Source organism: Aquarana catesbeiana, linkage group LG08, assembly GCF_042186555.1.
Source record: "Aquarana catesbeiana isolate 2022-GZ linkage group LG08, ASM4218655v1, whole genome shotgun sequence".
NCBI lineage: Eukaryota > Metazoa > Chordata > Amphibia > Anura > Ranidae > Aquarana > Aquarana catesbeiana.
In genome coordinates, this window is record NC_133331.1 from 27137798 (window position 1) to 27153273 (window position 15476).

The window sequence follows — 15476 nt, forward strand, 5'->3', positions numbered from 1 at the left end:
AAAAAAAATATAGCACTAGCCGCCACTGAGTGAAAAGAGCTGATTGGAAGGCAGGGAAACACCCCCTTTAACACAGCACAAAGGAACAGAACAGAACTGAGGCTGTAAATCACTGGAGCTCCCTCCCTCTTGTCACCTCTTTTCTCTAAAGGCCCATATACACGGTCAGAAAATCTGAAGATAAGTTTTGTACGATGAACAATCTGGTGATTTTCTGATCGTTAGTATGCTGCTTTTGACAGCCGATTACGAATTTTCGGCAGACAAATACTGGATGTGCAGGCTTGAAAATGTTTGTCTGATGTGAACACAACGTCCAATTTTCTTTTCATTAGTACAGTTTTCTGACCAAAAAAAAAATCTGAAGAGCAAGACTAAGCATGCTCAGATATGAAAGAACACATACAAAACAATTCAACACATTACGTCACTTCTGATGTTGAAATCTGTTGTCAGAAAATTTTCTGATGGTGAGTACCCTCTTCACTTTCAATTTGAGACTAGCGTCAAACAAAAAACTGCCAAAAATTCATCTAATAATCTGACCGTGTGTGTAGTGTCAGGAGAACTTGTCAGAAGTGACTTATACAAATAGCAGAGGAACGAGGCAGCAGGGGGCAATAACACTTAGTGCTCTGGAGTGGACTGAGACAAGTACAAACTATAGAGGGGTGTGCTTTGTTCATATTTCATGTCTGAGATTTACAACCACTTTAATGGTATTTGTTCAAGTTTATGAACTACAATAAGCAATTTGGATGGAAAAAAATCAAGGCTTACCAGATACTGCAAATCCAAGTGATCTGCTTTATGCTCCAGCTCTGTGCGCTTAATGATATAGTCCACCTTGGCCTCATGCTGCCCCTCACATGGAAGAACCACATTAAAGGAGTGGATTTTCAGCAAACTCTTGCTACGAGAGTAGGCGGAATAAAGGTTGAGTTCATCATAACCGTATTCTGGTTTAAAAAAATTGGGCACATGTTGTGGCTCTGATAGGTTTGTTGTAGCCTATAAAAGAAACAACAGTCAAAACATATAGATAAAATATTATAACACCATCACCTACTACCTTACAATGGAATACCCACTAGGTGCAGTACAGCACCTCACATACTTGTCATAGATCAAGCAGAGGAGAGCTTTGTGGTAGACTCTTCTACCAGTCTTCCCCTGACCCTGTTCATGTGTACCTGAAAAGGGCAAAATTATTTTCCAAACCCAAAAGTACTTATTCAAATAGTTACCTCCAATATTACTAGTCCTGTCCAGCTGCTCGTGTTCTCAATTGTGAAGGACACTTGCCCCTTCTCGTTGGTCACAAGAGTCTGCTCCTTTTTTCTTGAAACACTGAGGTGCACTGTATGGCCAGCAAGAGGAACACCCAAGGAATCTGTTACAGCAAGCTATAGAAGGACATATATATAGTAAGAATAATACAATTTTTTATTTAATATTACAGGTATTTATATAGCGCCAACATTTTTACGCAACCAACCGCAACGCTTTAGATTATATTGTACATTCAATATAATCCGCTCCGCTTTGCTCAGCGGGGCATCAATCTGCTGATCCCCGCTGAGCAGGCGGATGACAGGTCCTTCTCCGCTCACTGTGTAGAGACCAACCTGTCAGAGCCCCTCTCTCCTCTCTTGGCGTATCCTCTTGGGGCTGGGTCATGTGTCCTTTGTGGGAAGACTTGGGTTGGGCCCACTGCTCCCCATCCTCTTGGACTTCTGGTGTATCATGGCGGCAACTTTCCTTGCTATTTAGGATATGAATATACAGTATATCCATATGGTTAGTAAACACCTACATAATGAAACTATATTATATCAAACATGTTTGTGAAGCTTCTAATTATATTTCCCTTCCCCCTAATTTTTCCACTGTAGATACTATTGTGTAATTATAACCACCTGCCCTGAAGAAGAGGAACTACGTAATCTCTCAAAACGCGTTGGGAACTACTTTGATTTTGTTTGTACCATTGACAGAGAACTGTGGTTATTCATTTTGGATTGATTATGTTTTTACTGTAACCTCATCAATTGTATTGGTTTAATTCTGCAGTACAATTTTTTGGCTTTTAAAATTTACAAATAAAACATTTTTAGACCTTTTTAATTATAAATCCTACTTCTTTGGAGCTTATGCCCTTAAAAGTCCCGCTAGAGGGTTTTTCTCTAGATTAGTTAAGTGGGGATGTGGGCATCCTCTACTAGTCCCTCTCATAGCAATTAGCACATCATATTCTTGCTCTCCTCTATGGGGAGATCGGATGAAAACGGACCGCCTGCCCGTTTTCATCCAATCCCACCCGGTCAGATCCTCCAGAAGGATGGAAAATAGGGTCACCATCCGTCTGGATTTCACAGATAGGGGTGAATTGAGGGTCCGATCGGGTCCGCCTGAAACACTGACAGGTGGACCTAATTGGAAAGCCCCTGTGAAAGGGGCATACTGAACAAGCTGAAGCTAGATCTCTATTGGTTGCCTTGCACAGCTGTTCCAGATTCTGTCTGTTCTAGTCTTAGTAAATTGACCCCAGCATACATCATAAAGTTATGAGGAGGTTGGATTGGTGAAAGTAGTTCTACTGGCTTTGGGAAAGTTGCCTATCTATGAATGTAACTCCATTACATGGGTGGCTAGGTGGGGGGTGGTGGTAGAAACTGGTAGCCGAGATACAGTTTTACTGCCCCAACCATTTAACTACTTGCCGACCGCCCCACGCAGTTAGACTGCGACAAGGTGGCACAGCTGCATGAATCGACATACCTGTATGTCATTTCGTACACTAGCCCATGTAGGCACACGCCACCGGAGGTCAAAGGGGAAGCCAATCAGCGGGTCATTCCCCACAGAGGCAGAATGGGGATCTGCCTATGTAAACAATGAAGACTGCTGACAGGAACACGGATGTCTGTGTTGTCCCAGTCAGTCCATCTCCCACACAGTTAGAAAACACTCCCAGGGAACACACTTAACTCATTGATCTCCCCTGGTGTTAACCCCTTCCCTGCCAGTGTCATTAGTACAGTAACAGTGCATATTTTTAGCACTGATCACTGTAATAATGTCACTGGTTCCCAAAAAAGTGTCAGTTAGGTGTCCGATTTGTCCGCCACAATGTTGCAGTCCCACTAAAAATCGCTGATTGCCGCCATTACTAGTAACAAAATAAAAGTAAATACAAAATTCCATAAAAATATCCCATAGTTTGTAGATGCTATAACTTTTGTGCAGACCAATCAATATACACTTATTGGGATTTTTTTTTTACCACAAATATAGTATCTCACAAAAGTGAGTACACCCCTCACATTTTTGTAAATATTTTATAATATCTTTTTATGTGACAACAATGAAGAAATGACACTTTGCAAACAATGTAAAGTAGTGAGTGTACAGCTTGTATAACAGTGTAAATTTGCTGTTCCCTCAAAATAACTCAACACACAGCCATTAATGTCTAAACCGCTGGCAACAAAAGTGAGTTCACCCCAAGTGAAAATGTCCAAATTGGGCACAAAGTGTCAATATTTTGTGTGGCCACCATTATTTTCCAGCACTGCCTTAACCCTTTTGGGAATGGAGTTCACCAGAGCTTCACAGGTTGCCACTGGAGTCCTCTTCCACGCCTCCATGACGACATCACAGGAGCTGGTGGATGTTAGAGAACTTGTGCTCTTCCACCTTCCATTTGAGGTTGCCCCACAGATGCTCAATAGAGTTTAGGTCTGGAGACATGCTTGGCCAGTCCAGCCCCTTTACCCTCAGCTTCTTTACCAAGGCATTGGTCATCTTGGAGGTGTGTTTGGGGTTGTTATCATGTTAAATACTGCCCTGCGACCCAGCAGCCCAAGGGAGGGGATAATGCTCTGCTTCAATTTGTCACATGCTTGACTGTAGGCAAGACACACTTGTCTTTGTACTCCTAACCTCTTTGCCGCCACACATGCTTGACACCATCTGAACCAAATAAGTTTATCTTGGTCTCATCAGACCACAGGACATAGTTCCAGTAATCCATGTCTTTAGTCTGCTTGTCTTCAGCAAACTGTTTTCAGGCTTTCTTGTGCATCATCTTTAGAAGAGGCTTCCTTCTGGGGTGACAGCCATGCAGATCAATTTGATGCAGAACTCAGGACTTTAAGCAACCAGGATATGGGGTCTCCTAGAGTGCCCTGCACTGGGTGGTGCCTAATATTGGCTGACAAAGTTAGTTTGAGGCTCGGTTCACATTGGTGCGATGCGGGAAGCCCTGCGAATCCACTAGACATGTGCACTGTCAATAAATTTGTTTCGTTTCGTTCCGTTTCGTTTCATACGAAAATTAATTCGTATTTCGTAATTCAAATTAGAATTCATATGAAATATGAATTTTCATTAGTTTTGTAAACTTTTCGCAAAATAATGAAAGTTCGTTATGATGAATTTATCATTATGAGGAGCTCCCACCATCCCTGTGCTGTGCTGACTTCCTGGGTTTTTAACCTTTAGGTTTATAACTTTTCGTAAAAATAATGAATGTTCGTTATGATGAATTTATCATTATGAGGGGTTCCCACCATCCCTGTGCTGTGCTGGCTTCCTCAGATTGGTGAACAAAACACCAGTCACGTTTCTGTTGTAACGGAATTTGGATCCAAAATTCTGAAATTCATTAATGAAATTTCGTATAAAATTCGTAAGCATAGAAATTCCCATAGGGTTTCCACCATCCCTGTGCTGAGTTCCCAGGTCTGTACCCCTGCTGTGTCCATTATGAGGGGTTCCCACCATCCCTGTGCTGAGTTCCCGGGTCTGAGTGTACACCGGCTGTGCCCATTATGAGGGGTTCCCACCATTCCTGTGCTGTGCTGACTTCCTGGGTTTTTAACTTTTAGGTTTGTTAACTTTTCATAACAATTACAAATTTTCGTTATGATGAATTTTTTCATTATGAGGGGCTCCCACCATCCCTGTGCTGTGTCGACTTCCTGGGTTTTTAACTTTTAGGTTCATTAACTTTTTGTAACAATTACGAATGTTCGTTATGAGTTTGGATCCGAAATTCGTAAACGAAATTTCGTATTTCGTACAGAATTCGTATGCATAAAAATTCGTATTTCAGGTTCGTACAAATGTACGAATTTCCAGAGATTTGTACAAATTTTCGATTCATACGAAACTAATCGCACATGTCTAGAATCCACTTTGGGTTCCCGCATCGCACCCGACTCGCAGGCAGCTCACACTGCCATATGCGAACCGCTGGGAGTGTCAATACAAAATTTGTCAGTGCTAGCAAATGTTTTGGTCTAATGTCTAACTCCAGCCAAAATAATTTTTTTTTACTTTTTATTCTCTTTTTTGTTTTTTTGTTTTGGATAGTGTGGAGAAAGGTTAGAATGTCTGTCAAGTTTTAAGTGCCATCTGTGTCATATTAAGGAGTTTTAACTTATACACACTCTATAAAAACAGTTTCAGATGTAGCTGGCCTTAAAGCGATTATCTCAGTTAACCACTTCAGCCCCAGAAGGTTTCACCCCCTCAATGACCAGGCCATTCTTTGTGATACAGCGCTGTGTTAGTTTAACTGACAATTGTGCATCCTTGCGACGTTGTACTCAAATAAAATTGATGTCATTTTTTCCCACAAATAAAGGTATCTTTTGGTGGTATTTAATCACTCCTGCGGTTTTGATTTTTCACGCTATCAACAAAAAAAAGAGAGGGGGGGGGGTGCCGCGCCATCCAAAGGGGTCTTAGCTTATAGGTGTTAATGATAATTCCTAATATTCCTAGGTCACGAAGTTTTAAATAATCATAAACATAAAACGATCGTAAAAAATCGCATGGATTTGAGTTGAGATTATGCGTAGATATAATGACTCAAAAGTAGATGTGTTGATCCAGCAAGGGATATAAATATAAACACTGATGCATATGTTGATCACAAAGTGAAAAAATATATATATAGATAAAAACCCAATTACTGCATGTGTTAAAATATTACAGTACAATATATCCAAAGTGCTCGTGCTCTTGTGTCTTAAATAAGAAAATCAAACTTGTACATATACTAAAGTGCAAAAATGGGGCAATACAATAAACAAATCATATATCAAGTGAAACAAACAAACAAAAAAAAGGCCAACGATTTTTTTTTAAAAAAACAATATTTTTTACTTTCTGCTATAATACACATCCAATAAAAAAAATGTAAAACATTTCTAAATCAATTTAGGACAATATGTATTCTGCTACATATTTTTGGTAAAATAAATCCCAATAAATCCCAATTTTGATTGGTTTGCACAAAACTTATTGTGTCTATAAACTAGGGGATGTTTTTATGGCATTTTTTTTTTCATTTATTTTTTTACTAGTAATGACGGCGATCAGTGATATTTAGCGGGGCTGCAACATTGTGGCGGTCAAGTTGGATACTGAGTGACACTTTTTGGGGACCAGTGACAGTAATATAGTGATCAGTGCTAAAAAAAATGCTCTGTCACTGTACTAATAACACTGGCAGGGAAGGGGTTAATATCAGGGGCGATTAAAGGGTTAAGTGTGCTCCTAGGGAGGGATTACTAACTGTGCGGGGGATGGTTTAACTGAAGAGAGAGATCTATGTTCCTGATTAGCAGGAACACAAGATTTCTCTCTTTCTCTCTGACAGACTGCCGTTCTGCCTCTCCAGCAAATGATCGACAGGTCCCGGCGGCCATCACAGCCGCTGGACCTGATTGGCTCCCGCTGTGTCCAATCACAGCGGGAGCGGTTGCCGGTATCCAGAAGAGGTAACCACATACAGGTATGTTGTTTCTCGCACTTGGGCCGCCCTGCTGCAGTAAATGTGCGGTGGGCGGTCCAGAAGCGGTTAAAGGAAATGGAGGCTGTCATTGCTGACCACTACTACTAAAAATGATAGTTGTCTATCATGGGTCACTGATCCAAACCAAGTATGCAGATCTGGAGTTCTGACATCAGTATGATTTACTAATTTGTATTGTTGTTTTGGTTTAGAACAGGGGTCTCCAAACATTTAAAACAAAGGGCCAGTTTATTTTCCTTCAGACTTTAGGAGGGACGGAGTATGGCCAGCAGGGGCAGAAATGTCACGGGCCTGGCATTAGTGAGAATAAATATGGACTCAGGATTGGTGGTCAAAGAGAAGGAGTATGGCCCCTATTAGGAGGAAGAATAGTATCCCGTCATTGGTATCGGTGGAAGAAATAGTGCCCCAATGTTGGTGTCAGTGGGAGAAATACTGCCCAAGGGCCGGATAAAGGCTAGCAAAGGGCCGCATCTGGCTTTTGGGCCACAGTTTGGAGACCCCTGATCTAGAAGATGCTGAAACAATAAGAATTAACAGAGGTAGGTCAGCAATGACAGGTTTGCTTTAAATAGTAATAAGAATTCAAGGTAGCAGATGGAGAACAAAAAAGTATAACTCACCAATCCACTGTATGGCATTCCAGGTTTGTAGGTGCTTTCATATTCAACAAACTGCACTTTGTTTATGATATTTGAGATTGGTGTCACACTGCTGGCTGATAACTCAATTCCTGCACAAAATTAGAAAAAGGAACAAATTTATAGAGTTAGGAGTGCAGTACACTGGGGTGCCGTGACGTGGCCTCTACAACTTACGCATATATTTGCAAATGTGTGTAAACTAAACCCTTTATTTTAACATGAACTGTAAGAAAGGGTAACTCAGTATGTTGCAGGCTGGCTGGTAAGTGAGCTGAGAATTTTCGTCTGTTGATATTTTGACACGAGTCGCCTTTCCAAAAGGAACGCAAAGCCCAACTTATTACAATTACTAATAATACAGCAAGTAATTGGTGAACACAAGTGTAGTAAACCACAGTATTCAAATAGCAGCTGGTTGTCAAATTTTATAAGCTTCTGGGAAGGATTTACCCCCTTAATGACCAGGCCATTTTTTGCGGTCGTGCGACGCTGTATCCAAACAAAATTGATGTCCTTTTTTTCCCACAAATAGAGCTTTTTATTGGCGGTATTTGATCACCTCGGCGGTTTTTATTTTTTGCGCTATAAACAAAAATAGAGTGACAATTTTGAGGAAGAAAAAATTATATTTTTTACTTTTTCGCTATAATAAATATCAAACAAATAAATTAAAAAAAAATTCTTCATCAGTTTAGGCCAATATGTAGTCTTCTACATATTTTTGGTAAAAAAAATCACAATAAGCGTATATTGATTGGTTTGCGCAAAAGCTATAGTGTCTAAAAAATAGGGGATATATTTATGGCATCATTTTTTTTTTTACTAGTAATGGCGGTGATCAGCGATTTTTAGCGGGACTGTGACATTGCGGCAGACAGATCAGACACTTTTGACACTTTTTTGGGACCATTGACATTTATACTTGTGACTTTTTTCAACCTCACCTACTATGTAACTATACAGCGATCAGAGCTAAAAATAGTCACTGATTACTGAATAAATAACACTGGCAGTAAAGGGGTTAACACTAGGGGGATCAAGGGGTTAATTTTGTCCTAGGGAGGTGTTTCTAACTCCTGGGGGGAGGGGACTGACTGGGAGTACAGAGAGATCGCTGTTCCTGATCTCTCTATTTCCCTGACAGAACGGGGATCTGCTTGTTTACATTGACATCGCAACTTCCGGCCACGCGCATTGGCTCTGGCGGTGTTCGCGTGCCCCCATAGCCCTTTAAGCGGCCAATGTACAGCTACGGCGATTCGTGCAGGGGAGCCAACCTGCCACCATATAACGACAGTGGCTGGTCAGCAAGCAGCTAAAGGAGTGGAGTATGCTCACTCTGCAAACTCTATTTTCATGTATCTGAATATAGTGAATGAGGTTAAATAAAATGAAAATCCACTTTGCAAACAATACTCAGTAATAGGGATGAACCAGATGTTCGACTCGAACATTGGGTGTTCGCCTCATCGCCGAACAGCGAACATTATGCGGTGTTCGCCACAAATTCGAAAAGCCGCTGAACACCATTAAAGTCTATGGGACACAAACGTGAAAAAACAAAAGTGCTCATTTTAAAGGCTTATATGAAAGTTATTGCCATAAAAAGTGTTTGAGGGACCCGAGTCCTGCCGCAGGGGACATGTATCAATGCAAAAAAAGTTTTAAAAATGGCCGTTTTTTCGGGAGCAGTGATTTTTTTAATGCTTAAAGTGAAACAATAAAAATGAAATATTACTTTAAATATCTTGCCTGGGGGGTGTCTATAGTATGCCTGTAAAGTGGCAAATTTTTCCGGTGTTTAGAACAGTACCACAGCAAAAATGCCATTTCTAAAGGAAAAAAAGTAATTTAAAACTGATCGCAACTGTAATGAATTGTCGGGTCTCGGCAATATAGATAAAACTCATTGAAAAAAACAGCATGGGTTTCCCCGCAGTCCATTACCAGGCCCTTAGGGTCTGGTATGAATATTAAGGGGAACCCCAAACCAAAAATTTTTTAAAAATTGCGTGGGGGTCCCTCCAAAAACCATACCAGCCCCTTCAGGTCTGGTATGGATATTAAGGGAACCCCACACCAAATTAAAAAAAAATGGTGTAGGAGTCCCCCCCAAATCCATACCAGACCCTTATCCAAGCACACAACCTGGCAGGCTGCATGTAAAGAGGGGGGGACGAGAGAGCCCCCCCTCCTAAACCATACCAGGCCACATGCCCTCAACATGGGAGGGTGATTTGGGGTCCCCCAAAGAGCCTTGTCCCTGTGCTGATGGGGACAAGGGCCTCATCCCCACAACCCTTGCCCAGTGGTTGTGGGGGTCTGCGGCAGGGGGGCTTATCACAATCTGGAAGCCCCCTTGAACAAGGGGTCCTCCAGATCCTACCTCCCCATGTGAATTGGTAACGGGTACATTGTACCCCTAACCATTCACCAAAACAAAATGTCCAAAATATTAAAAAAGATAGGAGACACTTTGGGACAAGTCCTTTATTAAACAATAAAAAAATAAAAATGCCCCGCGATGTAAATTCATCTCACGCCACCCGACAAACCGAAAAAAGAAGGAAAAAAATGCAAACAGCTCCGCCCCCATGGGAGGCTCCCGTCAAGTGGTGCTTCTTCTCAATGACAGCTGTTATATAGCTGAGGGCGAGGCCACTCGGTGAAGTAAACGGACGACCCCGCCTTCCTGTGATGTTACGTGGCGTCAGACCTGATGGGCCTGGTATGGATTTTGGGGGGACCCCCATGCAATTTTTTTAAAGAAAATTTGGTTTCTTGGCTCCCCTTAACTACCTTACCCAGACTTACCTGTACCCTGTTCTGTGATGTAGGCGGATCCCTCCAATTTCAGGTCCATGTTACTGCTTGTTAAACTGAAAATTTCAGACTTTATCTGGTGTGTGGTACATCCCGAATGATCCAGCTGAAAAGAAGATGCAGTGAGTCATGTAGACTGCTAATGGTACAGTTTTAATAGTAATTAGTGGCAGCCAGTGCCCAAATTTTTTTTGGAGGGGGCAGCAAAAAAACCTGCCCTCCCACTCATACCACCCCTTCCCCCCAGCACTCAATCGATCAGGAAGGCGGTGATCCATGGCCTTACCTTATGCAGGGAGGCATAGGGAGGAGTTTGTGGAGGGAAGAGCCAAGCCAGGGAGTCCTAAGACTCCCGGTCAATCGGGTCTAGGGACCCACTTCCTGATTGTCTGCGAGGTGAAGCAGGAAGGCATTAGCTAATATTATTTGGCTAATATCACATAAGTGGGTGGGCTCTGCGCACGGAGCCCACCCTTTTTGAAGCCAATTAGAGCCTCCGGCTGTAATCACGAGCTTCTAAAAAAGAAAAAAAAAAATCCATTGAAATCCATGTGTCCGACGGCCTGCATGGAGATTAGAGGCTGGGGGCATGGATTACGGGGGCGGCGCCCCTAATGAGCAGGTTGTCACTGATAGTAATGCAATCATATTCAGCATTGCTAAGATATTTGTTTCATGTGAGAAGCCAACAAAATAAAGGAATTATGAGTACTCCTTTTGCATCCAAAGGGATTTAAATGCAAAAAAAAAAAAAAAAGTAGAAAGTATATAAATTGATAAGCTCATTATTGTCTCTTCTAATAATTTACCTTTCCAGTGTAGTTTGCACAGATATTGAGGGGCTCAAAGTATACAATGCTGTGCAACAAGACCCAATGATATCCAATTCTTCTTCTACGGCATATCTCAATCCTATAATCTCCCAATACTGGCTTTCCATAGGTGTACCTGAGGAAACATTCCATAGACTTCAACTATCTGTTGTTTACCATTAGTCAAGGACAGGTAAAATAGTATATTGTATTCATTTAAAAAAGGTAAAGTAAAGCCTGGTACATACAGGCAGTTTTTTTCTGTCATCCCAGTGGGCTGAACGAAAAAAGAAGGAAAACTATGCAATGTTAGTACAGCAATATCCCCGCTGTGCTATTGTGTTCTGACAGTGGGACTGCCCCCCCCCACCAGAACAGACACCGGTCAGCAATCGCACCCAGTGATCGGATGCCGATCATCTGCTGGTTTTCCAGCATGCTCGTTCATCCGAAGCCGGTCATTGGCATGAGCCGGGCTAAAAGTCAGCCGGTAACCAACCATTTTCACATGATTTTTAGCCCATGCGTAAGCTCCCATGAGTATGGCCTTGGTAAAGCTCTTGTTTTTTTCCTGTATTGTAACTGTAATATCTTCCTTTATATTTTAAAGCTATTTTGGAGCTAAATAAATCGGAGGGCAGGAGGCGGAGCCTAGCGAAGCAGACATGCATTGTTAGAGCTCCGCACCGCTGAGGAGAGAAGAGAAGGACAAAGCGGAGCCTGCAGGCTCAAAAGGTATCCATTTGAACCTTTTTGCCCCAGGGAACAAACTGTGAAAGTTTGGGCAGGAAATATGGTACTGGGAGGAAACCGTGGCAGAAATAAAAATCACCTCACAAAGAGCTCACAGGCACTCACTGCAGCTGAAGCAGCTCCAGTCACCTCACAAGATACAGCATCAGGGCGCTCTCACAGACAGAAAATGTCACAGCAAGACTCTCCATTTGAGTCAGATACAGAACAAATCCTCTCACAAACTTCTCCACAAGCCTCCTCAGTATCCCCAGTAATATTATTACAATTTGAAAAGATGCTTCATAAGGCTTTAAAACAAACCTCAGACCAAATAACAAAAAGCCTAACCAAAGAAATAAGAGAGCTGGGAAACCGCACCGCAGCCTTAGAAATAAAAATGGATGAAATTGAAATTACAACCCAAGAAAATATAACAGAATTGGAACAATTAAAAAAAGAGAATTTAATACTTCAAACTAAGCTCGAAGATTACGAAAATAGAGCCAGACGTTCAAACTTGCGCATAAGGGGAATACCTGAAACTGTGACAGACCTGCAAACTACTATTACTGCTCTATTACAAGAACTAAAGCCAGATATCCCTATTGAACGTTTAGAACTGGACAGAGTACACAGAGCCCTCACAGCCAAAAAGAAAGATGGACCCCCACATGATATAATCACAAAATGTCATTATTACAGAACGAAAGAACAAATACTAATTGCTGCAAGAGAAAAAAAGGAACTTAATTTTCAAGGACACAATTATCAAATTTTTGCTGACCTATCCCAACTTACTATTACTAAAAGACGATCCATGAAACCCCAACTAATGGAACTGCAATGCCACAACATTATGTATCAATGGGGCTTCCCCTTTTCAGTCAGATTTAACTACCAAGGTACAATTTACAGAAGCAGATCAGCAGATGAACTACAACAAACCCTTTTAAATTTAAATCTGACAGAACCCACAAGCAGCAACACTCCTACACGCAGAAGAATGGCATCATCTTCACCTTCAGGCAGCACCCAGAAAATTTCAGAACAAAATGGGAATCATCATTCTCACAAAAGAGGCCGTTATGCCACATCATCCATGGACCAAGAAGATTCAATGGACTGACATCCTAATTCCTGATATCTCTTCATTTTTTATACTAAGAGATGGTTCTCTATAAAAAACCTGTATTTATAACTGAATGTGACTGCATTCTGATAGTCACACACTGTATGGGATCATGTTACATTCCAGTTATATTTCTTATTACTTCTGATTCATATAGCCTTAGAATATATAAGTGAAATAAGGAAATTCTTGTTCAGTTATATATTATCAGGTAATAACAATAGATTTATTACTTTTTAGGACAAATATGTTCAATAATCCAGAAGTAATGGAAGCTTTTTCTTTCTTTTCTTAAAACAAATATATTATTACCTAACTAGTTCCTAGAATTATGTTTTTGTTTATTCTAATCTGAAGCAATACAACCTCAATTTTATGAGTTAACATATCTAAACAGTTACATATGAATAAAATATGTAATTGTTTACTCTAAAAGGGTTAAAATCCCAAAATAATTCAAACTATCTTCATCAATACCAAAGTTATTAACAGTACCTTTCTAACTGAATTATTTAGCCTAGGGCAAGACTAACCATATACAACCACCCTGGAATAAATAATTTCAACAAAAACTATATTCTGCACTCCAATTAATGAAACATCATTTTGATGTCTTTTGACATAGCACTTCTCTCCTGTAAGCGGAAGATCCGTGTACCCCCATTAGCCCTCCTCATTCTCCCAACCATATTATGTGGGAGTGTGACGAAGGCACTTATTCCCCTGAGAGAGATATTTATTCTCTTTCACGGGTAAATTGTGATTACTTGCAAAAAATAATTTATACAATGTATCATTCTAATCTCATATGTTTTTTGTTTACTCTTTACTCCAGAATTCACTGGTTTCTTTTCTATCTATTCATCTCTTCAGTCCACACAGGTTGATCTGCGCAGTCAGCTCTGCATAACAAAAAGTAAGTCAAAACTATTTGATCTATTGCCATGGCACCACTGAATATACTTTCCCTGAATGTTCAGGGAATAAATGTCCCTAAAAAAAGGACCAAAGCCTTCCGTACTTTCCATAACAAGAAGGCTCACATAGTATGCCTCCAAGAAACACACTTCACCAAAGATTCTACTCCAAAATATATTTCTCCTTTTTATCAACAAATTTACACGGCTTCTGCCTGTACCAAGCAAAGGGGAACTCTAATTGCATTTCACCGATCCACACCATTCACCTTATCATCAGAAATTAAAGACCCAGAAGGTAGATACCTGATACTCATGGGTTATATAATGGATACAGCAATCACGGTGATTTCCTACTACGCTCCTAACAAACAACCTACACCATTACTCTCACATATATTACAAGTGATTAATACACACAAAATAGGAACAGTGATAATGTGTGGGGATTCAAACCAGGTCCTCCTCCCATTTCTAGATAAATCACCTTTTACACCATCCAAAATAACCTCTAGATTACCTTTTTCTCAACTTCTTTCCAAATACAATCTGGTAGATTCATGGAGAGAAAGTAACCCAATGAAAAAGAAATTCACTTATTTCTCGCACCCTCATGAAACCTTCACCAGAATAGATCATATTTTTCTAACAATAGGAATGATAACAGAAATTATTGCATCAGATATAATTCCAATTCCGTGGTCTGACCATAATGCAGTATACACTACTATAGCCTCAGCCATACCAAAAGTGCATGATCCAACGTGGTACTTACCGGACATAATGCTCAAACACCCACTACATCAGATGGCCATTGAACAAGCTTTAAAGGAATACATATCAATTAATAATACAACAGACATCTCCCCAATAACACTGTGGGAAGCTCATAAGCCTGTCTTGCGTGGTACAATACGAAGACAAATGGCACTATTTAAACGGGAACGCAAAAATCTAGCAAAAAAACTAGAACTCAATTTTAATGCAGCCCCACATATCATTTCAAGATAATCCATCTCAGAGTACAAAATCTCATCTGGAAAAATCTAGATTGGAATACGATCTATTTCTCACTGAGTCAGTTGATAAATCCCTCAAACGCTCCAAACACAATTTCTACATGAATACAAACAAACCAGGTACATATTTGGCTCGGGCATTAAATTCAACTAACAAATCTTTCAAACCAATACGTTTGAAATTATCAAAAAATGTTTACACTTGTAATCCAGTTAAAATAGTCCATAAATTTCACTCACATCTCGCAACTTTATATAAGACAAACAATGAATTTAATCCTACAGAGGCTGAATCCTTCTTCTCAAAAATAACCTTACCTGAGTTATCTCAGAATCAAAAAAGCAGTTTGGATGAGCCTATAACTATAGATGAAGTTGCTAACGCCATAAAAGACCTAAAACTTAACAAAAGACCAGGCCCAGATGGCTACTCGGCTTTATACTATAAAACATTCTCAGAAATACTCTCTCCCATTCTCACTGAAACTTTTAACAAACTTCTAGATGGACATTCTTTTCGGCAAGAAACACTAATGGCAATTGTTTGTATGATCCCAAAACCCCTTTT

The 15476-nt window shown here is 40.5% G+C and overlaps 1 protein-coding gene across 3 annotated transcripts in view; it reads right to left on the reverse strand.

The window, feature by feature from the left end:
- LOC141105649 (alpha-2-macroglobulin-like protein 1) overlaps positions 1–15476 on the reverse strand; it is a 583128-nt gene that overhangs the window by 487681 nt on the left and 79971 nt on the right. For all 3 annotated transcript variants that reach the window (XM_073595625.1, XM_073595627.1, XM_073595626.1), the window contains exons 8-12: positions 11106–11244; positions 10288–10402; positions 7453–7562; positions 1248–1406; positions 781–1011 (exon numbers count right to left, since the gene is read on the reverse strand). In XM_073595625.1, coding sequence (XP_073451726.1) covers positions 781–1011; positions 1248–1406; positions 7453–7562; positions 10288–10402; positions 11106–11244 — 754 coding nt within the window. The remainder of the gene's footprint in view (positions 1–780; positions 1012–1247; positions 1407–7452; positions 7563–10287; positions 10403–11105; positions 11245–15476) is intronic.